The 26,298-nt window shown below is 41.2% G+C and overlaps 3 protein-coding genes across 4 annotated transcripts in view; all 3 read right to left on the reverse strand.

Annotated features, from left to right (window-relative positions):
• Nucleotides 1–10,457, reverse strand: part of cxadr (CXADR Ig-like cell adhesion molecule) — a 30,973-nt gene extending 20,516 nt beyond the window's left edge. Inside the window, exon 1 of the mRNA XM_029173657.3 lies at nucleotides 10,208–10,457. Within this exon, the coding sequence (XP_029029490.1) occupies nucleotides 10,208–10,259 (52 nt within the window). The 5' untranslated portion in view covers nucleotides 10,260–10,457. The remainder of the gene's footprint in view (nucleotides 1–10,207) is intronic.
• Nucleotides 10,458–11,054: 597 nt separating this feature from the next.
• btg3 (B-cell translocation gene 3) lies at nucleotides 11,055–13,188 on the reverse strand. Its single transcript, XM_029173659.3, has 5 exons — nucleotides 13,035–13,188; nucleotides 12,295–12,501; nucleotides 12,057–12,194; nucleotides 11,715–11,904; nucleotides 11,055–11,579 (listed from the first exon to the last, which is right to left on the reverse strand). The coding sequence occupies exons 2-5, from the start codon at nucleotides 12,465–12,467 to the stop codon at nucleotides 11,376–11,378; spliced, it is 705 nt and encodes a 234-aa protein (XP_029029492.1). The 5' UTR covers nucleotides 12,468–12,501; nucleotides 13,035–13,188; the 3' UTR covers nucleotides 11,055–11,375.
• Nucleotides 13,189–14,071: 883 nt separating this feature from the next.
• Nucleotides 14,072–24,554, reverse strand: c14h21orf91 (chromosome 14 C21orf91 homolog). Of its 2 annotated transcripts, none has more exons than XM_029174213.3 (5): nucleotides 24,367–24,554; nucleotides 23,338–23,471; nucleotides 17,778–18,281; nucleotides 16,803–16,865; nucleotides 14,072–16,402 (listed from the first exon to the last, which is right to left on the reverse strand). In XM_029174213.3, exons 2-5 carry the CDS (start codon nucleotides 23,462–23,464, stop codon nucleotides 16,215–16,217), a joined length of 882 nt encoding a protein of 293 aa, XP_029030046.1. In that variant the 5' UTR covers nucleotides 23,465–23,471; nucleotides 24,367–24,554; the 3' UTR covers nucleotides 14,072–16,214. The 2 variants fall into 2 exon arrangements, with proteins under 2 accessions (XP_029030046.1, XP_055370646.1); XM_055514671.1 differs by lacking the exon at nucleotides 24,367–24,554 and adding an exon at nucleotides 24,252–24,342.
• Between the last annotated feature and the right edge of the window lie 1,744 nt (nucleotides 24,555–26,298).

Genomic DNA, 26,298 nt, shown 5'->3' on the forward strand with positions numbered 1-26,298 from the left:
CAGACCACTGTCTGCTTAGTTATAGTATTAATGGCATGTCATGCATTGTTTGCGTACATGTTGTACATGTAGGAGCCATCACTGCCTGGCTCTCTCTGGCATCATTTTCTATCTGCTTCCTGACTGGGGGCTTGTGAGAATGAACAGAGTAAACCCCCTAAACATCCTCATGCCGTCTGAAACCAACACCTCTGGAACGTTGTGACCAGTCAGACACTGGCTTTGCTGCATTAGAAGTTATACAGCAAAAATGTATATGTTAAGTAAACAATTATGAGAACTAAAGACTCCCGGCTCAAGTCTAAACCACTGAAAGAATGAAAGTGCACGGCCAGACTGTACAGACAGCTCAAAGGCATGTGTTAAGGATCAAGAATTCAAATACAGATCCCTCCCCATAAATTCCTGGGACCCTCCCTTGTTTCTTCAGATGGAGTACAGCATATTTTAAAGCTTACTGTCTTTTCTACTGAAATGATGTGGTTTACTTCCAGCAATATATTACTCTAGAATCTGACTGTCTTGCGGGTAAATATGGTAAACACACTGATTCAGTTACCTTGGTTACAGCTGATTTTCTCATGTTTTGTGGAGAGGGCCTAGCTCCTGCAGATTAAGATATTACCTCTGCCTATGCTAGATTTGCACATTTCACAGCAGTGCAGTGGCACGTGTGCTCAGCTGAACCGGGTGTCAATGAGTCTGCCTCGTTCTCAACGTTTCCTCTAGGTTCTGGTCTAAAATTAGGCACCTGCTTTAGGGATATTACATGATGTACTCTTCTGGACATTGCTACAAAAATTCACATTCTTATATGTATGTTTTATGCCCAGAGTGCACTGTCCAGAACCACCGGACCACTGGAGCTCTGTTCATTGAAAAGATATCTAGTAGTTACTGAAAGCTGCCTGAGGCAAACAGGGCTTATTGACGAAACACTTTGAAAAGGAATAGATTTTTCTAGCAATTATTACAAATACATCTGTAGCATCCATTCTCTCTAAATGCTCACCGTCACCACAGCAGTCTCTACCAAACCAAAATAAGGTCTTGGAAAGTGCAACAATACAGACAGTCTCTTACAACCCTGGATGTGGGGGACACACTACAGCAGGACATCAAGATAAGGCTGCTATTGAAAGATAACAAGATGGATAATCCCCCCCCCCCTTTGCACAGGCAGTGAAAACAGAGCCTGATGTTTCAAGGCTGAAGTCTCTTCCTCACTCAAAGGCTCTTTGTGGCAGGTGTAGTAAAAGCACCTGAACGTTGAGCCCTGTAGGAAGCTGCAGGCAAAGACTGTCAGTTGTTGTTACAGCTTAACAGAGACCGCTGGGTTTATTCGTGCCTCCAGCTCACATTCGCAGCCTAGACATGAGGAGAAAGCTCAAAACTACCACTCTAGTCCACATACACCATTAAGTGACAAGACACATTTGGGAATGTTAAAAATAACTCCACCGCACTAGTTTAGGTATGGCGCACAAAGAGAAAATCCTACAATTTTGGTACGACAGAATGTATTCTCTGTGTTGTCGTCTTTAACTGTGCATGAGATAAGGTTTGTCAGGCTCATAAAGAGGAGTGGAAAGTCTGGACAGTAGAGATAAATGCAGTAAGCCCTATAAAAACACAGATTTGGGGGGATTCAAGATGCTAGGTGTGCTGGAGCACATGAAGGCTTGGGTGGTTTGTCCCTTCAAGTCTTCGCAGACTAATTATATCTGTCTCCACAACCCAAGGAGCTGTAACAACAATCCTAAAAAAGCTGATTGGCACAAACAAAAACATAAGCACAGCGGACGGGCATCAACACACATACATTCAGTGGAACTCCAGAGCATGAAATTGCTTCTGAATCAAACAGCAGCCGGTTTATTTTAAGCTGATACTATGGAGGCAATAAGGAGGCCGAGCACTGAAGACGGGCTTGAGAGTTAAAAGGTTTGTATTACACTGTGATGCCATCTAAGAAGAGCGCAGTCATCAAGTCATCAACGTCATAATGCTTAGTGGATAGTCCTGGATGATGTGATGGCACCACACAATATGATAAAGCATGTGTGGGCAAAGTTTCTGGTAGATGACATCATTACAGGAACAAACTTACAACTTGATTAATATCTGCTAAATGTTCAACACAGGAGAGAATGACTGAGTGATGTGTCAACATATGTCTACCTTTCAGGACTAACCCGACAAACAGGTTTGTGCTTTGTTGCCACTAGAAACATTACGTAAAAAAAGGGCTTCAAATGATACGCCCATATTTACAGTTATGTAAAACTACTGCATTTTCCACAGATGAAATAGGCTTCAAATCACGCTAACATGATCCTGTTTCATTCAACATATGCGCAAGACAATGGTTGGAAATATCATGTACAAGCAACCTGACACATTCAGCAAGGTCATCCGACCTTTAATGGTTAGGAGGAAGTGGAAGGCTTCTGCTGAAACCTGTCATTCATCTAGCAGGCAACCAAACACTGTGTATAGGTCAGTTACAGTCAGGCTGTACATCATCTGAGTGAAGATTCCTAAGTCATTGGGAAACAACAAGAAAGATAAGATAACCTTCAATAGTCCCACAGCGAGGAAATTACTTCAGCAAGTACAGGGCAGAGGAATACAGCAACATAATCAGAAACAGTTAAAAAGACACTTTGGAAGGGTTATTGCACAGTGATAAATCTATATCTTTTACCGGTTTGCACAAATGTTGCACAGAAGAAATTGTTGCACATTATGTAAATATAGTGTAGATATATAATAATGCACAGAGTTTGTACAAATACTGTACAAAGGAGATTACTACGTAACCACTGACGCAGTGGGTGAGTGAATGTAGTGGGAGGTGGTTAGCAGTTCTGATTGTATAGTCTTATAGTAGCAGGTAAAAAAGATATATCTCTCCTTTAGACAGCGAGGGTGAATCAGTCTGTTACTGAAGCTGCTCCCCAGAGCAGACAGTGACTCCTCCAGTGAGCGAGAGTTCTGGTACAGGATGGATGTCAGTTTAGCCAGGACCCTTCTCTCACCCACCTCCTGCACCGTATCCAGAGTGCAGCCCAGGACAGAGCTGGACTTGTTGATGACCCTGTCCAGTCTCTTCCTGTCCCTCACTGTGATGCTGCTGCTCTAGTAGACCACACGTACAGGATGGCTGATGCCCCCACAGAGTCATAGAAGGTCTTCAGGAGTGGCCCCTTCACTCCAAAAGACCACAGTCTCCTTAGCAGGTAGTCTGTTCTGACTCTTCTTGTACAGTGCATCAGTGTTATGAGTCCAGTCCAGTTTATTGCTTGGAACGACAACTGCGCACCTAAGTCTTGTAGAATAAATGTTTGTCTTTCTTTTCAATAAGAATTTTTGTATTCTATGGATAGGATATTTGCAGATTCTCTTCCAAACCTACCAATAAATGTGAATGGACAATTAACAAGAATTGCAGGAAAATTCTGGGTGACATTGACAGCAGCCACAGCCTCTTTTTATGTGTCCACAGGTCATTAGTCTGCAACTATCGTTGCTGAGTTGTGTTACAACACTAAATGTCACTGATAAATCATTTCCTAACTGTCTGTAAATAGATGAAATGTCTCAGATGGATTAATTGTTGGGCTGATGTTCCCTGCAATGAAAGGAGTGCTCCAGCTGCCAGTAAGGCTGCTGTAAGTTTTACTCCTCTCCTTCCAATTATCAGCCATCAAGAGGACGGCAACCGTCCAGGCATCGCTGTGCATGGCCATGAATTATGCATGGACTCCATTAAGACATTTAACAGCTGGCTCCCCAGGAACTTATCAGCAACAACTTTGGGCTGGTGGCCCCTGGACGCCTGCTCATTAAAACAGCAGCATTCGTGATTAGAGCTGTGCATTAATGTGCGTGCTGACCATCATAAACCAGTCAGACGCAGAGCTATTTTCAGTTGCTGCTCATCTCTGTGGAGGTCAACTGGGCCAGCTGCCGATTTCCTCTCGCAGCGGCGAGGTGCACTATAGTAATTAAATGTCTGTTGTGGCTTGCTGACCTTGCTGGGGTAGGGACAGCAAGCCTGTTCTATACCCAGATGTAGCAGATGTGCTGGTCATTATACTTATAGATCCAACAACCGTCGAGCAGTAATAACTTCAGAGGCGGGAGGACGAGGAAAAGACCAATTCAATAAATGTTAATGAAAGAGAGGGGAGCTGGCAGACAGCCGTTTTAAAACCTGACTGTAAGTGAATGGAAGTCATTTGAATGAAGGCTTGTTAAAATTCATAGTACAATACGCAGTGGACTCCACTCTTTCATTCTTTCAGTATGGCTGATTGTAAAAGGGCTAATTTTTGTATTTTTCTTCCACTGGTTCGAAATCAAATTTACAATTCAAATCAGAGGCAAGTCAAGAATGATCATTTAAAGACAGATTCATCCAAATGGGTTAATTGCATTAGGCTCAATGGCTCACTTTTGAAGTGGAAAATGTTACATCTAATCTAATTTATTTTTCAGGAAACTAGAGACTGAGAATGAATGTGTGTCTAGGTAAACTAACAGATGCCATTTACCTTCCTCTGAGGAGCTACACTGTAGTCCTGGCTTCAGTTCAACATCAGTTTGATAATGACAAAAGAAATGTCAGGGCAAATTGGATTTTCTCATTTTAATTCTTTGTTGCCGTGGATCAATATTCCTTTAATAAGATTTGGCCTGCATCATAAAATATCACTACATAGCCGCTTAAGTATAATTGTGAAATCTATAATACATACAATTGCACTCGTGTAATACTGTGCAGGGCGGGATTGTGCCTGGCAACAGGTAATTTTCACAAGAAATCTCTTTGGAGCTGTTAACTAGTATATAATTTGACATGATTAAACATCAGACTTGACAATCAGGACTGCAGGGTGCAAACCTGCTTTTTACACACAGCCCTTCAACCATACCTGCAAACGACAATGTGTAATGCTTTTCAATGAGATGTAGGTGCTATAAGTGGCTCCAACAGCTGCTTCACCCCCTCCTCCCCTCTAAATATTCACCCCACCTTCTGTTTGTTTTGCTGGAACAGTAGACATTTAGTGAATGTTTTAGCAAAGGACTTGGGACTTGATGGAAACAATATAATCATCTTGTCACATCTTGGCTTCAAGTAGGACAATGCCTGAACATCAGCTGATAACAGTATAACATGCACAATCCAGTGATTATCTCAGAAGGAAGACAATGTGATAGAAGATTGTCAATTTGTTCATTTGACAAAACCACACATATACATTACTGCTAAGCCTAGATCGTCAACACTGCGCCAGAGATCTAACAGTGGTTCAAGCATGTGAAGAGCTGAGAGGACACTCAGCTCGCAGGTAAGCAGGAGCACGATGCACACCAGCGCCTGCAGATGCAGCACCCTGGGGACCTGCCTGCCACATTGTGTATCATCACACGGTGATGGCTGGTTGAGATGCTGAAGAATATTATGCAAAACAATCACAGACTGGAAACTGTGGGTGAACCAGAAGGGGTCAAAGCACATTCATCAGTGACCTTTACTGACCTACAGGCTGGTTGTACTGTAGTTTGTAATATAGGCAAAATCCTGGTTCCTGGTTCTTGTGAGTCCTCATTGTTCAGTTAATGCAATTATAGCAACATGACATTTAGTGAGCCGGGCTCCTTTGCTGCCCGCTGTGCTGTATCGTCTCCACTTGTCTGTGATTTATCAGCAGAAAAGTAATATTCTGACGGTGTAAGGGTAGGTGCAAACCCTCATCATCATGGCGAACAGCTTATTTGTCATGGAGCCCATTCCTCCTCATTAGGTGCAGAGGGCGTTGTGGGTGCCGCAGAGCTGGCCATCAAGTGGCTAAATGATGAATGTGCTTTAAGGGTGTTTATCGGCCCAACAGCGCGGTGTGAAGATGATGACCGATGGAGTTGCGAGTGCAGGGAAAAATCAACACTGCAGTGACCTTGTTTCAATGATGGGTTACACGGATGATGGAGAAAACAGATCTCCTGCGGTAAATCCCTGTTCAACTCGATTTTGAACAATTCCAGCTATGGATACTTAAGGCTTATGGTGTAATATGTTTTATCACCCCAAGCGAAACACCTTTTTCTGATGAGATTTTAGTTTTTTCATGACATAAATAAAAGTAAAAGACAGATTCCTACTTAACCATAGTTCTTTGCCTCGCGCACGCTGAACATTCGTTGACATTGCATTTATTCCTCTGCAGTAAACGCATTAGACAGGTCTATCGATAACTCTGCTATGGACAGAGCAGGTGTTTAAATGTGGCAAACAGTAACATGACTGTTCTCTGCCCTCTGCTATGGAATGACACTACTTCACAGACAAACATGCTGAAAAAGTCTTTCCATGGACTATACATGCTTTGACACATACTATTGTGTCTGTTCCAGAAAAACATCTAGTTTTCAGCAGTGCCACTAACACTTGTAAGATGCCACCACCCGTGGATCCGTCAGATAATATGTTGAGACTGACCTGCTTGACATCCAGTACATGAAAAAAAAATCTTACATCTGTGAGGTGTCCCAGTCCAGAAGCTGCTGTGCAGTTTTAACACAAACAATGAGCCCATCAGTAGAAAACATAGCATAGATGCTACTGAAGGTCAGGGTGAACTCAGCAGGTCAATACTGGGACCAATACTGTCAGAAGAAACATGAAAAGGTCAATTTAACATTGACTTTATGACAAAGGGGTTCAAGTAGAATCTTTACAATCGGTCTTCCCAGATCACTATGATAGTGAAGCAGAAGGCAGATTTTCACCCCAACTGTGGAAAATAAATGTATTCTAAACACAGTGTGACACATCCATTACCACACTTTTAATCCTTTTCACAAGCAGATATTTCTATAATTCACAGAAAATTGAAGGGAAAACGAGGGGAGAGGTGGGATAATGTGGCGTGGCAAAGCCAGGATCATTGTAGGTTAACGGGAGTTGGCACAGGGCTCGTACAGGGCCGACATCCTGAAATATTAACATCCAGGGCTGTGAATATTCATGTGCGGCCCTTCCCGTCATCAAACTATGGAGGACAAAGCAGTGTCTCTGGGGTGTAAGCCAATTCTACATGTTCCTGCTTAATTTCCAAGGACAGGGGGCTCCAGGCAGGGTGGGTGGCTGCTTGGTTAGACAAAACTGCAACCACGACTCGTTTTAGCCAACAGGAGGCAAGAAGTGACATTGGATTGCTGGGTCATGACAAGTGAATGTGACCTCAAGTCATTACTGTGTGGGGCCAATGACAATGGCACAGGTTGTGCTGTTCACGCCTCCACCCATCACTGTGGTTAAAGCTACTTTTACAGGCCCTACATGAATATATTGTACTCCATTTGAAAGTATGTAGACTTACTCCACCTAAACCGATACTCATAAAAACTTGATTGTGTCAGGATATCCAACATGCCTGCAACAACTACTGCACAAAACAACAGCATTACTGTCTGTGGTAAAGGAGGACGTGATAAATAAACACGAGGCAGAGGGCAACTAGAGGAACCAAAGAACGCATACACTCCCCGATCTCTGGTCTGTTTTCAAGTGGTAACCAAGCAACCGGTTCCTGGCCAGGGACTTTGGATGTAGGCTTATCAGGTAACTGCTGTCTGCGCCTGCTCGTGGTTTCACTAGTTCTTCTTATGTAGACAGCTAAGTATCCAAGCTAAACCATGGGCAGTCGACTATAGACGGCAGGGCTTTGCTTTCTCACTGCCTTGCGAGCGTCATTAACCTTGTCCTCAGCCATCCTGCTACTTACACGCAGGGACCATTGAATATACGCAAAAACAACTGATGCCAATTTTACCTCAGCATCCAGTGGACATTAATTGAACAAAAGGCTAAAGTTTTTTTTATGCATGATGTATTTTTTACGTTAGCTGTTACATGGCATAAACAATAACCATATTGTCACGTTATCAAAAACACCAAAAGGTCTGACTTCTTGGAACAAAGAGTTGTTTGTGAGTTCCTTTCCTCAAATGTTGCATTATGCAGCTGTTTTCCGTGTTAGCTTTTTTGTTGCTGCCTGTAGAGCAACACACAACATGAATAAAAGATTTGATAAGTAATTCTCTGGCTGTAGACATGAAATCTGGAATTTTTGCCAAATTGGGAAGAGATAGAACAATTTTCAATTCTATACAAGGACTCAAACATGAGAGCTAATAGAAATGAAGATGTTGAGAAAAGAACCCTGTAGAAAACATAGTGACTGCCGTTGCCACAAAAATAAATATAGCAACAAAAAAGAAAAATCTATCGATTTTGTTCATTTTGGGGACATTAAAGAGTTAACTAAGACAAATAACGGCAAACACAAAATGTTCCTTGGAAAATGCTTATAAAAACAAAGTGACTGGACTGGTATAACAGTCACCAAAGCATCTGACTGTGACTGTGGTGGTCAAACACTACTCAAATCAAGATTCACTCTTGTAGGCTATTTATATTGAATACAGTCCTTTGTGGTGTAGTAAAGAAGCAAAAATGGAGCAGAAAGAACCTATGCGTTATTATCTATTCAAGTGAAGCAAGTACATTACACTTCTAAGCCAAGTTAAAAGAATGCTACGAGTCTGGCAGATACTGTTTTTGTCCGCTGAAGTGGAACAGAGCCCAAATGACGAGGCCTCGATGCCATTAAGATGGTAATGAGCCCAAACTAGTGTATACAACTATGTGAACGCTGAGACAAAGGACGACTAAACAACACACTATTAAACCTTAGGTTATAGTTAGTGGGCCAGCTTTTACAGAGATGTGCTGGAAGACTCCAAACAAAGCGCTTCTTCATTCCATCTGGTTCCGCACTAATCACTACACTGGAATGTCACTGGTCTGACCAAGATTCTGTGGCTTCCCATTGAAGTATCAAAAACTATTTTATTAACTAACACAGGGAGGCAAAGGACAATCCTGTTGAAAAAGTTTCTCGCTTTTGTTTGAAGTGGGAGGAGTAATCAGCTAGTTTCAGTCTAAATTCCAGGGCCCAAAACAACCACGCCCGTATGCATGCAAATAAATCTGTTTTAACAAACAACAGCTTTGAATTTATATATAGAATCCATTTACATTTGTACAGAAATGGTTAGTGTCACTATGAAATCACTATGAAATACCTTTTACTGCATTTATTTTAGCTCCTAGACACAAACCTTAAACAATTAACTCTTAAAGTTTGTTTGGCCTTTTCATAGGATATAAATGACACTTCTCATGAACAAATAATACAAACTAAATACCAATAAAGGTTACCCAGGCCACATATCTGCTCCTATCAACAAAAAGCTCACTGAGTGACACCAACATAAACAAAGCTGTCAACACAATTGACCGTGTGTTTAAGTTTGATGTAATTTCAGGGGGAGCTGATGGTGGAGGAGGGGGTCAACGCTGCTGGCAGATGGCAGACTAAAAAAGCCAGCACTTTGAAGTCCTGCAGCCACAGGTTTAAAAGCGGATCAAGCTATTGTGTTAACCACCAGACACCAAGCTTTCTGGCACAGAGACACGTCCCCGGAAACATCCACCATTTCATTTATGTGGGCATTTAACACCATCCTACACGTACATGTTGGGAATGAAGCCTGTCAGTGTAGCCCAGTAATTGGGCTCAATATAATGTAGAAACCCAAACCGCTGTCACTTTATTTGGGTTAGAAGATAAACTGTCTTGAAAAAAAAGACTGTAATGACGTTAGCAAACTTTGATTTATTGTCTGTTGACACATTCTCACATTTTTGTTTCTCTTTCCTGACCATTCTGTTGAAACATAAACCAAGGATGAAAAAACACAACTAAATAGCAATTTAAAACTTCACACATATTATATATATCTAATGTACAGATATTTGTATATGAGCTTAAACAAGGTTCCGTCGGTTGCGCCGTAAACCGACCTTGGGTCAGTTACTCCCTGTTGGTCAGTTTCTTCAAAGCGTATTCAGATAAGCGTTGCTATCAAGGGGATAAGTTATATTTTAACTATTCTAACATGAGGTCACTAAACCCAGTTAACAAAATAAACATAACCAACAAGTTTCCCCGTTGAGGCCGCTTGTTGCCGTCCGTGCTAGTGGACAACGGTTGACCGTCGTGGGACTGGACACGCCGCAGTTTTACCAGAATCAAAGTAGCTCAGCGGCTGTCGGCGTCGGAAAACTTACCTGCGAGCAGGCTCAGTAGAACACAGTAGAATCGTCCGGCCGCGAACGCCATCCCTTACGCAGATATTCCACGAGTTTAGCGGCGAAACTTGGTCGAAGAACTTGCGCTGAATTGGAAATGAAAAGCAGCAGCCGAGCTCGAGCGAAGCATCCAAACCCAACTCCTCCTCCTCTCCTCCGCCGCTCTCTGCAGGTGCACAGCAGAGCTCGCCCCGGGCTGTCACGTGACAGTCGGAGGAGGGCCCAACGAGGTCTAGTGTCGCTCCCTGCCGGCGCATGGGTCAAACTTCAAGTTCAGGAAAGAGGAGACGCACATCAGCGAGAGCGGTTATGAACTCACTTATTTAGATGTCGTCAGGGCAGAAGTACATAAGAGTCTTTACCCACCTTTTAAATACCTATAGTAGAGTTGTCGATTAAGGCGTTCAACCAATGACCACGATTTATTTTGTTTTCCAATGAGTTGTGTATTTATACCCATATAGATTAACTGAAACATTTACTTTGCTTTTTTTATTTTTCAACATTTGTTGCACTTGCAATGTTTTTGTTCACTCAACATCAGAGATGATAGTTGAATAAACGATCTCCAGTGTCTTGAATGCATATATAGTACTATATATGAAACTCACCCCTAATGTTATGGTTTTAATGGATACAGTTGTCACCCAAATACAATTTCTAAGAATCCTTCTTCATTTCTAAATAATCCTACAGTTGTCTTAGCAACACTTTGCATTTGCATTACATGAAAATATAACTAAACTAATAACTAAGTTTACATATACACACACACATATATATATACACACACACCATGGATTTATAAAAAAGTAGAAAAAAAACATTGTGATGCTTGGAAATTGTTTATTAAAACACAATAGGATCAGGTCTCTGCACAATTGTACACCATGAATAAATAAAACATTTATCACAAAGAACAGCAGGTGCAATACATGAAGATCTCCCATTATAAAAAAATACATTACTTCAAGACTTCGTGTAGTATTCCAATTTTAATATCTAATTTAATACAAGTGACTTATTTAAACTATAACAAATAGTCTAAAGTGCAAAAAACTGCTATAAAAAAATGGAAAAAAAAATCTGTCATCTTCAAATTGTCTTCAGGTTTAACATCCAGTGTGAACAATATGAGCCATGATTTCTAACTGTAACAATGTGCCAAACTGTGGTTTGTGTCCCAGTATCCAGACCCTCCTCTAAAGCCTGGAGGAACCCATAGACTATGTCTTGCAGTAAGGGGAGCTCTGCTGCGAGGCCTAAAACCGTAGTGAGGTCGTGAAGGGACGGGACCCTTCCCTGGTACCGTTTTTCTAGGATGCCAAGAAGGAGCATCTGGGTTCATGGCCTAGGAGGAAAAAAAGAACAGTTTTAAAAGCAAAGCTACAAAAAGAAATGAATCATTTTTAGCCCCTGAACAAACTCAGTTTATACAGGGGTTTGATTTACTTAGTTATACCAATTGCATAATGTTTTACAATACCTGGATAGTACATTGGCTGATGGGCATAGAGTGAGGGGAAGTGTGTGTGCTCTCCTCATCAGAGGAAGACCCTGAATGGTAGTCTGAAGTCACCCTTTCCAAAGCTGTGGTCACTTTCTTTGTAACATCTTTGTCTTCCTCATCACTGCAGAAAGTGGCCACTGAGAAACAAGGATTTTGTTCTCCATACCTAGAGAGGGGGAGACATTGACATCTCAGGCCTTTGCTAGATGGACAAGCATGTATAGCAGAACATTTGCAGTCCAAAACCTAGTGGACTAGAGACTGTTATTCTAAATGTTGTAGTAATAATTACAATCATTCAAAAGGAGGAAACTGTACCTGCAACAGACCTCCCCAGGGTCCACCCAAAGTGTAAGTTCACGAGGTAGTCCTAAGTCACTGTATTGAATTCCACTCTCTTGGCAGGCCCGAAGGATCTCTGGATCCTGCCTGTAAAACCTGTTCACTCGAATGCACCTGCAAAGCACAATAAACTTACTTATAAAATCCTCATTGTTTAAAGGCTAAGGATATGAGAATGCACATAAGAATCACTGTTAAGAGTAGGGACCAGCACCTGTGTGCATGTCCTTTGCTGGGGTTGTCAGGGTACCAGTGCCCCTTGAACTTCTCCTGCAGTGCAACGGCCAGCCGCTCGACAAAGAGCTCCACCTTGTCCGATTCCACCTTATCGCCTTTTGTCACAAGCCTCTTCAGGAAGAACACAACAGCTGCAATTTCTCTCCTCATTTTTCACATATGCTTCATTACGTGAGGGCAGCGTCTGTAAAGTAGACAAAGGTCCTGTTATACTAAATTGCCAAATTAATCTATGCCTAGTGTATTCGTAATACTACGCTTCACTTTTTGATGTGGGCTGATAATTTCAGTTAACGGTACCACTTGGAATAAGGCGGGCTGTGACGCACACCCTCCAGTAATCGAGCAACGCATCCCCTCAATCACTACAGTAACACTACAGTACTCCTTGAGCTAAGCAAGCTAGTTCGGCTAACTGTGCGAGATGCTATCCTACATCGTGAAAGTCGTACTTATAATAAGGAGTTACAACTTTAACTGAAAACCATGCATCTATTCTCACTGAAAATAGCTAGCTACTAGCATTAGCTACATAGCAATTGGGTTAGTTAACGCTAACAGCCTCATGTTGCTAATGCTATTTACCGCAGCTATTACAAGCCCACCCTCCAAATTGTTTAACAAAAGTTTGGAATCATACTAAGCGGTGGCAGAGACATAGAAGCTACTTCAGCAAACGTGCAATGAACATAAGTGACGATAAACAGTTAAACTTACATTTCATAAGTGCTGTCATTCCGCGTGAAGGAGAACATTACAGAGTGAGGAGTCAGGCAGCAGAGCGAACTCAAAATTCGATTATTGGCCCCGCCTCTTACGCGACAACTCCCGCCTCCCGTCAATTATCATTGGCTTCAAAAAGTTCCACACGCGCGTTCATTAGCCAATTGCAATGTCGTCAGCGAATGACTAACACTGTTATGACTCACGTTGTTAAAAATGTGTTCTTGTTTGTTGCAGCGGTTCCACCCAGTGATGTCATCTCCTAATAAATGAAAATAATGAAGCTACGTTTACATTGTAAGGTTAGATCTGTTTTGTAATGTAATCTTTGAATTAATCCGACAAGTTTGTGTCAAATGACCCCTGTCTGAAGTGCAGTGATGAAGTAACAACGGATTTGCAGTTTAACAGGAGATTTTCCTTTGTTAATCAAACGATTCGCTAAACTAAACTTAAAGAATGTGTGTGTATAAAAGAAATAAATACACACACACACACACACACACACACACACACACACACACACACACACACACACACACAGTATTTGTGAAGTGTATTCTAGAACCAACTAATTAAAAAACATTTGTAGGTCAAATGTTTTGCTGCTTTAAGGCAACTTTGTAGGTTTGTAGTAAATAATTGACTGATTTATTTTCGTTTTTCAAAATTTAAACAATATTTCACAACGCCATAGCCATGGCAACGTTACTTGTATCATGAGTTAAGCAGTCTGCACATTTCCCAGAAAAACATTCATTACAGTACCTGATCATTCACAGTTAAACATAGCTTTAGGTCCACCAGGGGGAACCACACCTGCACTTACCACTACGTTAAGAATCATAAATCCAGACTATGAAAAGAGTGCTGTCTAAACACTGAACACTAAACATGAAATCAAAGTGAATCTTATTTAAAACCCAAAAAGACAATCTGCAGTCATTTTGTCTTTTTGCAGTTGTTCATATTTGTTCATAGTTGTTAGTTAAAAGGTTCATCTTCATGAGTTATCTTTCAGTATAAAAATATGTAGTAAAATAATTTTATTGGAATATTTCTTTACAAAAAATACAAAGTCATTTAAGCAGAAATCACACAGCTTGTGTAACGTCAATGAACACATACAATAAATAAAATGTAAAAGATCACAACACAAACGCAGCCTTTCTCAATAATCGCAAACCGAAGAGTTTATGAGTCAAGTTCATAAAAGAAGGTGAAAATGGAACAGGTAAGTTTACATATTCCAGTAAAAGTTAATGACACTGCCAAAAAAGACAAGCAATAACAAGCAGCCCAAATTTTCTGCTGAGTACAGGCATAGGCCCAGGCATGTTTCAACAGTATACAGATATGCACAGTACACCAGTAAAACACACACGCACACGCACCTAAAGATTGAAAAGGCCAGCCATGAAGTTTCTCAGATACTCACACTACACATATTTATCCAAAATAAATGTCTTCAAGTAAGCTAAACATTTTAACGTGAAACCCGAAAAAGGGGTCAGATACATTAAATCTCTTACAAAGAGAGAGCGAAGAAACAGTGACAACGCTGATTTTTTCTAAACATCGTTCACATTTTAACATCTTTCCCAGGTCATTAGTGTAGGTCCAGGAAAAACTCAAATCACCAATATTGTTTTAGATATTTCTATTTGATAAGGCTGACTTTTTGTCTATTACTTGCATAGGGTCATAAATGAATAATAAGTCAAGTAAAACTGAAGGTGATGATCAACTTTATCTTAACCTTTATCTTGTTTTGTCTTCCAGAAACCAGAGGCACAATAGACCAGACTATCCTGTTTGTATTGCTGTAACACATGCTCTCACCTAGTGCTTGGGCTGGTGGGGGGGTAAACAAACTGTTACTTTTGAAAAACCATTGTAACAGCTAAAGGTTCAGGGTAAAAATCTATGGTGAACAAAACAAGAAGCATCATACAGTTTTAATAACGGATTCAATTTGTAACTCTCATAAGGTCATCTGAAAGGTCAATGAGTCAAATGCCTAAATTTCACTCGTGAAAGACTTTGGTTTGAAAGCTTGATTTTCTTTTCAATATTTCTTTTCAACCATGCAGTTGTTTCAGTGCAAAGTCACATGTGACTTGTACTTGGAAGCTATACAACAAACAGGTCTGTACTTCAAGTAAATCTCACTAGAAATAGTAGTAAATTTAAACCAAACTGTATAATTGAAAGAAACATTTCTCTCAGAGAAAGTATTTCACATGCTCAGCAGGTACAGAGATGTGACTTTCACTATAAACCTCTTTCTCACACTGATGGATACTTGTGCTTATCCAGATTAGACTTGATCTTATTTTAAGCTCACATTTTTGGTGAGCTTGAATATATTCTGTATTTTTAAAGGACGTCTAGCTGGTAGTGTGTATGAGCCATCCAGAAATATGTCAGAGGACAACAGTTTTTATAAAGTGTCGGGTTAGCTTGAATATTTGGAAAACAAATAAAAACACTCATACTTCCAAACCCTATACTCCTACGGAGCAGCTGGAAGATGAAGACTGCTTGTAGTCGTGCATACTGGTATAAAAAAAAAGCCAATTTGTATTGAATATTCATCCATTGCATGTTATAAAACACTACACTTAGCTTCTCACTTATCGCATATGCAGAAGCCAGTGCAGAAGTCAGTGGTGCTAAATAACCCATGTTTGGTTATATTATATTTAACATACTTTGAGGGCAAAAGGCATCTTCACCAAATGAAATGAAACTATGGAAACATACAGCAAATTAAACAAAACCATCAAACATGTTTGTAAATGCACACGGACAAAATGCTGTTCAGTCTATCGTATGCTAAATATTTAAAGCACCCGCCCCCCCATTATGTGCTGGACCCAGAGTCTCACCTGTTATTAGCATAGATTCTGACTATTTGGGGTAGGGGGAGATCTGGTTGCATTTCATGTGTTGCCCTCCACCATTATTATTTTTATCAAAACTGTAGCCACAAGAATGGAGGTCATGCCAACCTAGCCCTTAATGCTGCTCTAAGACAGAGCTAAAAACTCAGTGTCACCGTAGTGTAAAAGTCACTTATCCATGTATAAAGGCATTGACAGCCACACTACAGCCTGTGTTCAAGTGTTGGCTTTCCTCTAAGCAGTGAAGACACAAGCTGCAGCTTGCACCTCAATCGACAGGCCCGCTGCTGCTGCTGCTGCTGCTGCTGCTGGCCTTGACCCCAGCTCTGCTAATGTGCAGCCAGGGCAGCTTGGCACAGTTCTTAAAGAGTTGCTCAATGGCAATGTGACGCACATGCAGCTCCGATGCCAGTGAGTCCTTCTCCTGCACAGCTACGGTCAGCTCCTCAAAAACCTCTGTGGAGAAAAAATGCAATCAGTAATGACATAATCAAGTTTCACTTTAAGGGAGCAAAGTCTGCATAACACAAGATGTAGTGCAATAGAATAATACTTGAATAGGTCTAAAGAAAACAGTGTACATCATAGAACCATGGCTGGAATGTCAACCCCCTGACAACCTTGTACTATAATGAGACTTTACTGAGGTGAAAAACAAGTCCTTGAGATAAGATCCTTAAAGCTTAATCGTCACTATGTAGAGAAAACAACTAAGTAATGAAGGTGAACAGACTGCCAGGGTATGCATGGGAGAGCACTGTACAGTGTAAAATAAAGTTGGAAGGAGATGTATACTAAAAGATTTTCAACTTTGCAAAGTAGAGCCCTAACCAGAACACCAATAAATGTAACTTACTCTGAATCTGCATCAGTAGCTGGGAGTTCAGCTGATGGAGCTCATCCACACTCATCTTAGACACTAAAAAGAAAAAAAAGTAATTACTTTTTTTGAAAGAAAATGACTAAATGACACTCTGAAGTAAAATAGTCTATTCGCCTCAGTCTGTTTAAAACGCACAGGTAAACATGGCCAACAAGGTTCTTTCATAAGTACATCACCCTTTTCTACATGCATGTATGTTTACACAGGTATTGTGACAAATACTAAAAAGAATTATATATGAGTTGGCACAAGAAAACAGCTTGTTGCCTAACAAGGCAAAAGGAAGAGAGAAGTGGTTAAATGGTAAATGGCTTCTCTTCTCTATGACAGCCATAAAACATGGTTCTTGCCCTGTGTTACTGTTTTGTCTGCTGCGGTTTTGTTTTTAAATGCCTGCTGTAAGGGTTTAATCTCTTAACATCACAGTACATCAAACAGGGTGAGACAGACACAGGAAGTCGAATCAGAACCTAAATTGGTCTTTTGAATATGATTCCTCAGCTTTTTGCAGTTGATGTGACAACTCTTCTGGTTGATTGTGGCAACACCACATCACTTGGCAGCTGTCATGCACATTAAGTGATTTTCAGTTTAGTAAACAACCACGAGCACGAAGTCTGAATTGCAGACATTCCCCATCTGCTGTGAGGTCAAACATGTTTGTCCCCACAACTTGACATGACGATGACTAGCTGACACCTGATTACAATCACATTAACACTGATGTTATTCATCAGACATCATCATCAGTCCACACACACACACACACACACACACACACACACACACACACACACACACACACACACACACACACACACACACACACACACACACACACACACACACACACACACACACACACACACACACACAGTTTGGTGACTTTATTTTAATATATAACTTGTAACAGCAAAGTTGTATTTAGGTAGAAACAATTAAGCTTACATTCATCTCTGCTTTGGCCATGACCTCGGTGCTGTGTCTGCCCTCCTCCTGGCTGGTTCCGACTACATAGACTCCTCCTCTTGTTATTGGACCAATCATTGGACTGACAGTCCTGCAGCAGCCCTAGCTCCTCTGCCGTTTGGCACTCCAACAGGCCCATGGTGTAATCAGGCAGCCCTGTAGTTTTGGCTGTGTCCCAGCGCGGCGCGTAGCGTGGCACCTGGGCATCCGACTGGGGTAGGAGCTTGCGGTCATTCTGTTGGCTGTAACAAAGAAGCTTGCCCCCACGTCTGCTGGGGCCGTTGGGAGAGACAGAGTCTTTGTTCTGAGCATACTGGATGATGCGGGTCAGCTTCTGGCTAAGGGCCAACTTCATGCCCTCATAGGCACTTCGAGAGGCCTTGGAACGTGACAGCTTCTGGTTGGCAATGAGGTGACATTTCTCAAAGCAGTCTCTGTGGCCACGCAGAGACTTTGAATGTAATAAGGTAGCAGAGGAGACACCTGTATATACAAAGACAAGAAGCTGTGAATTAATAAAGTACAGCTGTAAAAGTTTTCTGTGCAAAAAAGTATTTCATAAAGATAAAGCTGCAAGCCCAAGAGTGAGAAATAGAATACTGATATATTGAACTTTCCCTAGCAAATAGAAGTTAATTGAAATAAAACAACGCTCTCTCTAAAAGCTGCTTAGTGTGCAGTGGATTAGCCAGTTGAGCACAGACATTAAAGATCAAGCAAATAAATTTCTACCGAGTACAGAAAAAGAACGCACAAAGTAGTTTTGGGTTCATGTAATGCACTTTCATCATTGAATCGACCAGTGCCTGTCAAACAGCAAATCAGTTCAACCCTTGGAATTTAAATGGACCCTGAATAAAGCATCTGTAGTTGGCAGGCTGATGTTATCAAGACTCTGAAATTCCCAGATTTAGTCAAAACAGGTCACAGTGCAGCAAAGAGACAATTATATAATAGTAGTAAGTAGATTAAAAAAAACTAAATGAGGCCAAGGCTGGTACACCAAATAAAAACTGAAGGTGAACGGAAACCAGAGTGTGTGTGAGAGACAGCAGAAGTGGCTGAAGTGAACATTGTGCTGCACAGGGGTTGGGTGATTGCATTGCTATCATGACCTACATCTCAACAGATAGTTGTACAGTCTGAAGTGAGAAAAATAGTTATTATTGTCCATATGAACAAAACGGCTCAACGGACATGGTTCTCAACCAGAAAAGGGTGGCTTAACCTCTCCAGGTTGGAGAAAACCTCTTGCCTCAAGTAGAGAAGTTCAAATATCTGTCAATTGACAGACGTATCTGTGCATCAGCAGCAGTAATGCGATTGGCGTTCTTGGTGCATTGAGGTTTAGAAGGACCTGTGCTGAAAGGCAGTGCACTCCACCGATAGTCATAACTCAAATGACTGGGTGCCTCCTGCATCCTCTCTGGTAAGGCTTTCTGGATATAGATATTGATATATATGCATATATTTGGAGATCTTGTTATATTCCTACAGAGTCACGCTAATAGCCCACATAGAATGTAGAATGATCAGCACTGATTAACTATATGCGCTTCTGTGAGGAGAATAGTTTCAGACAATTATATAACTGTGTGTAGAACTAAATTTTCAGCGTCTGCATTTTTGTGCTCCGACTCAAACTTAAAAAAAAAAAAAAAAGTTTGAGTCGGAGAGAGACCTTAACAACAAAAAAGCATGCAATTTATGTGAGATAGCTTCATACTCAGCACCCAGTGACGCTTCAGGCACTTTATTAATAGTTGCAGGAGATTTCTGCCTATAAACAGCTTTGCCATAATCTGATCAGTCTTTGGACTACCACAAAAACACTGGCCTAGAACCAGGGCAGTTCACCACCAGCCAAAGAACACATTTTGGCTAAGCAGCTTAGCACTAGGTCTGTCAATGCTGCACATGGAAGTGCAGGCATACATACAGACATTGTTCAGCTGGGACTAGTGGCATGCAGAACAACAACACCAATGACCAGTGAGCTTGTTTTCTTTCTGCTCCTTAGTAATGACTGATCAACCATGACCCCAGTCTAACAAAGACTAAGAAGGACATGTAAAACTATAAACACCACCACTCAGTCATAGGCATTAGCCACTGCCCAAAATAGATACTTAAATATACATGACTGGAATGGTGAGGGAATAGTCTAGGCCTGTGCTCTATTTTGTGTATGCAGACAGACTCCCTTTTCAGTTCAATGTTAAGCTATACTTTTCTGTATGGCCGGGGGAAACCATCTGCAGACGTCTGGTTTGGGTCTGAACTCAATGCTGGTATAACAGGCAAGGACACTCGATCCTTGACATGGTTCAGAGGAGGGGACGATTAAGAGATGGTGCTAAAGACAAGTAGGACAGAAGTCAGCTTTGCTATGGTGTCCTATGTGGCACAGTTAGAATGTATAGCCAGCAGCTGCACAGGAAACCTTGGACACCAACATGGCGCTCACGTGAACAGGAATGAACTTAGTGACACATGACCGCTAACCACCTGTTAATGACTGAGACCCTCCATGACTAGAAGTCTACCCAATCTTAGGAAACAGCACAAAGCATGCACACGAGAGCTAGAAAACACAGAATCACGAGTGGCAGTGTCCAACACAGATATAAACATCAGCCAATAAATGGTTTACCTTAATTATTCAGAAGTATAATATCACTGAGACACATGCACTCGGAATGGTGGTGATAAACTCTCTGGTCCTAAACAGTCTTCAATTATCCAGCTGTCAGAGACGGCATAATTAGGCTGGTCTATACGCCCCAGGGTGAAGAGTTCACCAAGAATAAATGAGCTGTTTATATGAGCAGGCTACAATAGCCTGTGCTGAGAAACAACAAGAGTCAGCAGTGACTGCATCATCCAGCCTCTGTAAAAATCTTCTGTTCTTTCACTCCAGACCAGGCTGGTCATATTACCAGGCTTCATCAAAAATTCCATCTGCATTATGTAAGCAGATTAAAGAATGGTGCTGGCTGAACCTAGCAGCTTAGTAGACATCTTGTCTGAGAAGGAATCGTGGATGAAATGGTCCATGTGACAATAGTCACCTAATAGTGACAGACCCAAACATTTAGTCCAAGCTACTCTTACTGATACCAAAACTGTTTGAATAATTTGAGATTGCTAGAATATTATTATCCTGCCAGGTTGCTCTGAGTTACAAGACATTTCTGAAAAACAGCAATCATCAACTTCCAAGGAAATAAACTGGCTGAACTGGCTCTTAGTGCAGTTCTCTTTCTGTGTTGGACTATGTCAACGCTCAGGGCGGTATAACCATGTGCCGTACACACACACACAAAATGGTCTTGAGGTAAGAAATGCCCAGTTAAGCAGAAGTTGAGCAAGATCCGAACCGACACTATTTCTATTCAGTGCTTTCTGATGGAACCATCACATAGAGGCCAAAGCAGTTTCCTCAGGAAACAACCACTCGCAGCTAAAAATGAAGACGGCGCTCCCTGAACATTCATCCTGCTTTGAACTGTGCTCTTCACAGCCACAGCTACTCCTGCGACGACACACAGTCAACATAACAGGCTCCAAGTTCATACAAATAGCTATATTTGAGGTTTGAAAGAAGCAAATCGCTTTTTTTCTAAGTGGATTTCTGCAGAGCTCAAGTCGCTAGAAGAAAATTCTGTTAGCATCTGACATTAAAGCAAACACATCTCCATTTCACACAATTCTCCAAGTAGAGCTTGAAGAGGTTGTGGGTGGAAATAAATACTTAAATACAGTAATGTTGCCTCTAATGTGCCTGATCTCTGATCCAGGCAGTGGCCACTTAAACAATAAATAAAAACTTCACGGACTTTACCCATAATTTGGTTAACTGAACATCCAGTTTATTACAGCCTGATCGGTATTGTATTGTCTTTTGATCCTGATTAGTGAGGTAGCAGAAGGAAAGGTGGTAGGACGGAGAGTAGTAGTCTAAACAAAGAACTTTGGTCATGTGCTGGTTATCTATAAATGTAGGCAAATGTAGATGTTCAGTTTCAGGAAATTTACCATAATACTTTAGTTCTAGTGCTGGTTCTGTGTGCTAATGTAGCTAAGACAAGGGTCTTACTTACGGTTTGTTTTACTTTTTTAATCCACTATTCTGCTGTTTAAAAAAAGGCAGTTCTTGGTTCTAATAAATATTCAAAGCAGCAGAAAACAAGAAAGCTATGAATATTTGAGATGGCTCTAGGATATGGCTTAGGACAGAATGGCAATGCGGGTGGGTCTGTGTGTGTGCGCGAAGGGAGGTAAACAACATTCCCTCCACCTCATATTTTTGTATGCTCTGTTTGAATGCGTGGTGAGTGCTTTTGTTCTCCTCTCTATTAACAAAGGATGGCACAGGATAAATGGGTGCTGCAGCTCCTAGGTCTATTTGAGCAGTCAGCAGACACGCAGCTCTCTAACAGGGATGCTTAAAGTGCCCTCATCCAGCTTGGCAAACTCGACTTCCACCGATCAAACACTCAGCTGCATCAGGAACACGTGCCTGTCTAGAGTCCCCGCTACCCATCCCCCAGGTATAAACAGTTATATAACAGCCAATTTATACCACGAAGCCTTCACCAAAACCTTTTCCTCGATGTGACTTATCTGAAACAACCTGCAACAAAAAGGTACCCAAAGGAAGCTTTGGGGACATACCTATACAACCGCCCCCCACCAACTGTCTTTCTCCTACCTGTGCCAAACATCCTGGCTAAAACTATTAAAAGAAGCAAGCTCTCCAGCAGAGCGTCAACAAGAAGCCCCTATCATTGTGAAATGTTCGACATCCCAGTCCGAACATCTAAATAGGTGGATCTTGCGATCAGAAGGATGATATATCACTGTATGTTTCTCAATTATATGATACATCTTTGAAATCACACACAATGAAGCTGTGCAAAGGTACAGGCAGACCATCTATGGCCCTATTGGACAAAGGCCAAATAAGAGGCATAGCTATCCTGTTTGATGGCCCATTATTCTTCAAATGCACTACTTATTAATTCAGAGCAGAAAAACTTCAAACGCTTGCTTTTGAGCTAAAGTGGCACATCAAACAGGAGAATAACAGGGGCTTCCTTTAGTGAGTGCTTTGTTCCGACGGGCTCAATGCCTCGCACATATCTTTTATGTTTTTCCTTGCAGATGATAAAAGAAGTGTTTATGAAGGGCAACAAAAGTGTGTATTTGCTATGATGGAAGATATTGATCAAAGAGAATCTGAAAGTTTCTGCAAAGTGACTTACTTTACAATCCAAACACTGCAGCCAAGACTAAATGCAAGCAATGGCTGCTAATGAAATTGTTGGAGACGAGAAGATTACTAGAAACAGAAACAGACCAGTGTGTGTGTGTGTGTGTGTGTGTGTGTGTGTGTGTGTGTGTGTGTGTGTGTGTGTTCTTCAAATACAAAGCATAGAAGGGTCATGCTACGGTTATAAAAAAGAAAAAAAATGAAGTGAGGAAGTGAAGAAGTGAGGAAAACAAGCAAACTTGACAACCCAGTCCCACTTCTTACCTTCAATGCTAAGCTCAAAGCACACGTGACAGAAAGACAGGGTCCCCGTTTCCGTCTCTAACTTGCAGACGCTGCAGATGTTGTCATCGTTCAGATCAATGTTTACAAACTGCTCCTTTTCATCCATAGTGCTTCTGGAGAAGCCAGTCAGTGAGAGAGCATATGGTTAAGACACAGAACCTCTCTATTAATAGCAGAAACTCTATACTTTCGTGGAAGTCTGAGAGAGTAGAAGAGCTTTAGAGACTTGTTTGAACAGTAAACAGCTGTTCTGATATGAGGCGAGTTCCCCAACACAATATTTAGCAATGTTAGTGTCAGTGGTAAACTCATGCTATAATACACCATGTTGTGATGTAAAGTCAACCACAAATCAGCACACTGCACGCGAATTACAATAACAACTTGATTTAGGGAAACTATTAAGTCCAGTATCACTATTTAACCGGATGTTTGAGTAAATTTGTGTAACAGTTACCATAATGAGGACAAAACATAAAGAAAATGGTGACAACAGAACAAAAACACTGGCTTGTGAAAAGCCACAATGAGTAACGCTACAGGTCACGGAGTTAAACGGCGTTAAAAGTTCTTCAGTTGCACTTGCTCGTAGCTTATCTACATAAACAAACTCTCCAGACTAACTCAGACACTTAAATTAATATGGACATAAAATTACACAGCATAGAACTGTCAATCGCTATATTATTAAAGACAAACACAGCGATACCAAGGCTTCACTTCCATTCCATTTGAAACCGACCCTCGGTGTTGCGAATAGCCATTGCTTAATATTGGCTAAATATGTTAAAGCCTGGTCAATGTTAATACGCTTCTAGACAGTTTATAGCTAAGTTGTTGTTAAGAAAAGCTACTGTAATAAGTTAAGCTAGCGTCACCGTGGCATCGTTTACCTCACTCCGCTCCGCTTGATTCGTGACCGTTATTTGGCCTCGTTAAACAGTGAGGTACGCGGACGGAACCGAGACGCCGCCTCCCACGTTTAGGACACGTTTTCGTGAAACTTACCTTCACCGTAAAGAATGTGTTCGGCTTGGTTCCCCCTCCGCTCAGGCAACTCGGTTCTTCTCCGCCTTGGCGAGCACGCAAACATCGAGAACACCGCGCGTCACGGCAAATCCGTAGACGCAGCCCCCCTCGCTCGCGTCTCAGTGGAATGGTCCACTAGTTTATTCTGGGGGTGCGGCCATTATCAATAGTTTTATGTAAAGGCTGCTTAAACGGCTGCTCATAGATTGAAAATAAGCAACACATCGTAAATTGCAGTTTAGAATTCAGCAATAATCTTTTAGAATTACAGCGTTTACACAAGCAACGCCTGACATTAGTAGCTATGCGTCCACCCCTACAATAAGATAACATGTTAAATCCTCCTCGCGTCATCAAAATATTTCCATATCAAAAGGGAAACGAAATCGTGGGTTCGGGTTTAGCTACAAAATAATAGTTAGTTACCAGTGATGGCGAAGCACCATCAGTATGGTGAATACGTGACATGGAGGTGAATGACTTCATTTTTGAGGACTTCAGTGTCAGCAGCCTCATCAGCACGTTTAGTTTTCGTTTCACATTAAGCTACACGTGGGAACTTCCCGCGAAAGAACGAGAGCAATAGTCGTTAATAATGCGAAGAGTAACTGACTCTCATTGTGTTGTGTTATTATACTTTAAGTAAATGAGGGATCCTGATCTCACACCCACTTCAAATACAATACATTAAACAGATGTCTAAACAGAACCCGTAGAGACTCATACAGTAATACAGCAGCATCGGTCCTGACTAGGTGAACGACCTTGAAACTAACCTTAATGTTGTAATAATGTAATTCAACAGATCCTGCCAGTTCAACAAAACATTAATCAAAACAATTAATTCTGACTCTTGCTGGGGAAAAACGTTGTATTTACTCAATATTGTTTATATGTTTTCTTAGTTTGCTGCTGTTAACGAACAGCACAGCGACATGTTCTCATAAATGGTAAGAATTGGTCTAATTTGCACAACAATGAATAGAGAAAGTACCTTTAATTAAGTTATCAAGCTGGACTCCTTTTAGCCACTGCAATTTTTTCATGGCCTGTGGAACATCATTATTATATTTTCATATTATCAGCTTCTGTGAGCCATCTCTTAGATGTATTATTTGTACGTCAATGGTATTTTATTCAGTTTACCTATGAGTTGTTTTGCCTTTGAACACTCCAACATATGGTCATGTTGAATACTGTACATCTAAACTGCAACTTAATGCTTGCTCACATTATGCTTACAACACACCATGGCATATACAGTAGCTCTTTCTTGATAATTCTATGAAATTACTTATTTTTTGATTATGTTCTTTGTCACTGATGAACAAAACCAAGCAGAATAAACATATTTGATACGTGACGACTCTTTATTATGTTTGTTAGAGCATGATGAAGATGATTTACGCCATCTGCTGTTTAATCAATAATAGTGCAATTCTTTAACTCGTGTTTACAGTAGGACGTAAAAGAAAATACCCATAACAAGTAAGACCCTCCTCATAGCAGTAGCCTCATCTTGAAAGGCCTTTCCAGATGGCTTGTGCATTCAGGCTGTTCATAAACACACTTATCAGAGTCACACTGAACATCTAAGCAGTAATTCCCAATTCAGAGTCCTACTGCAACAACAACAAACAACAAAAAACAACAAATCATAGTACTGTACTGAGGCAGTGTTAACAAAACCACAATAAGATGTAAGAAGTAAGATTTATAGCACTGATTCCAAAGCTGGACCTTTGGGTGTCGACACTGGTGATGTGTCAAGAAACATATCCTGACATGTTGCTGAATAACAAACAGTAGGGACACATGTTGACGCAAAGACACAGCACGGATCCCTGTGTGGTGATATGGCCATGCTTTCCACTTCACAGGAACGTTCCCTGACTGTGTGGACTTTGACCT

This window comes from Betta splendens, chromosome 14, assembly GCF_900634795.4.
Source record: "Betta splendens chromosome 14, fBetSpl5.4, whole genome shotgun sequence".
Taxonomy (NCBI): Eukaryota; Metazoa; Chordata; class Actinopteri; order Anabantiformes; family Osphronemidae; genus Betta; species Betta splendens.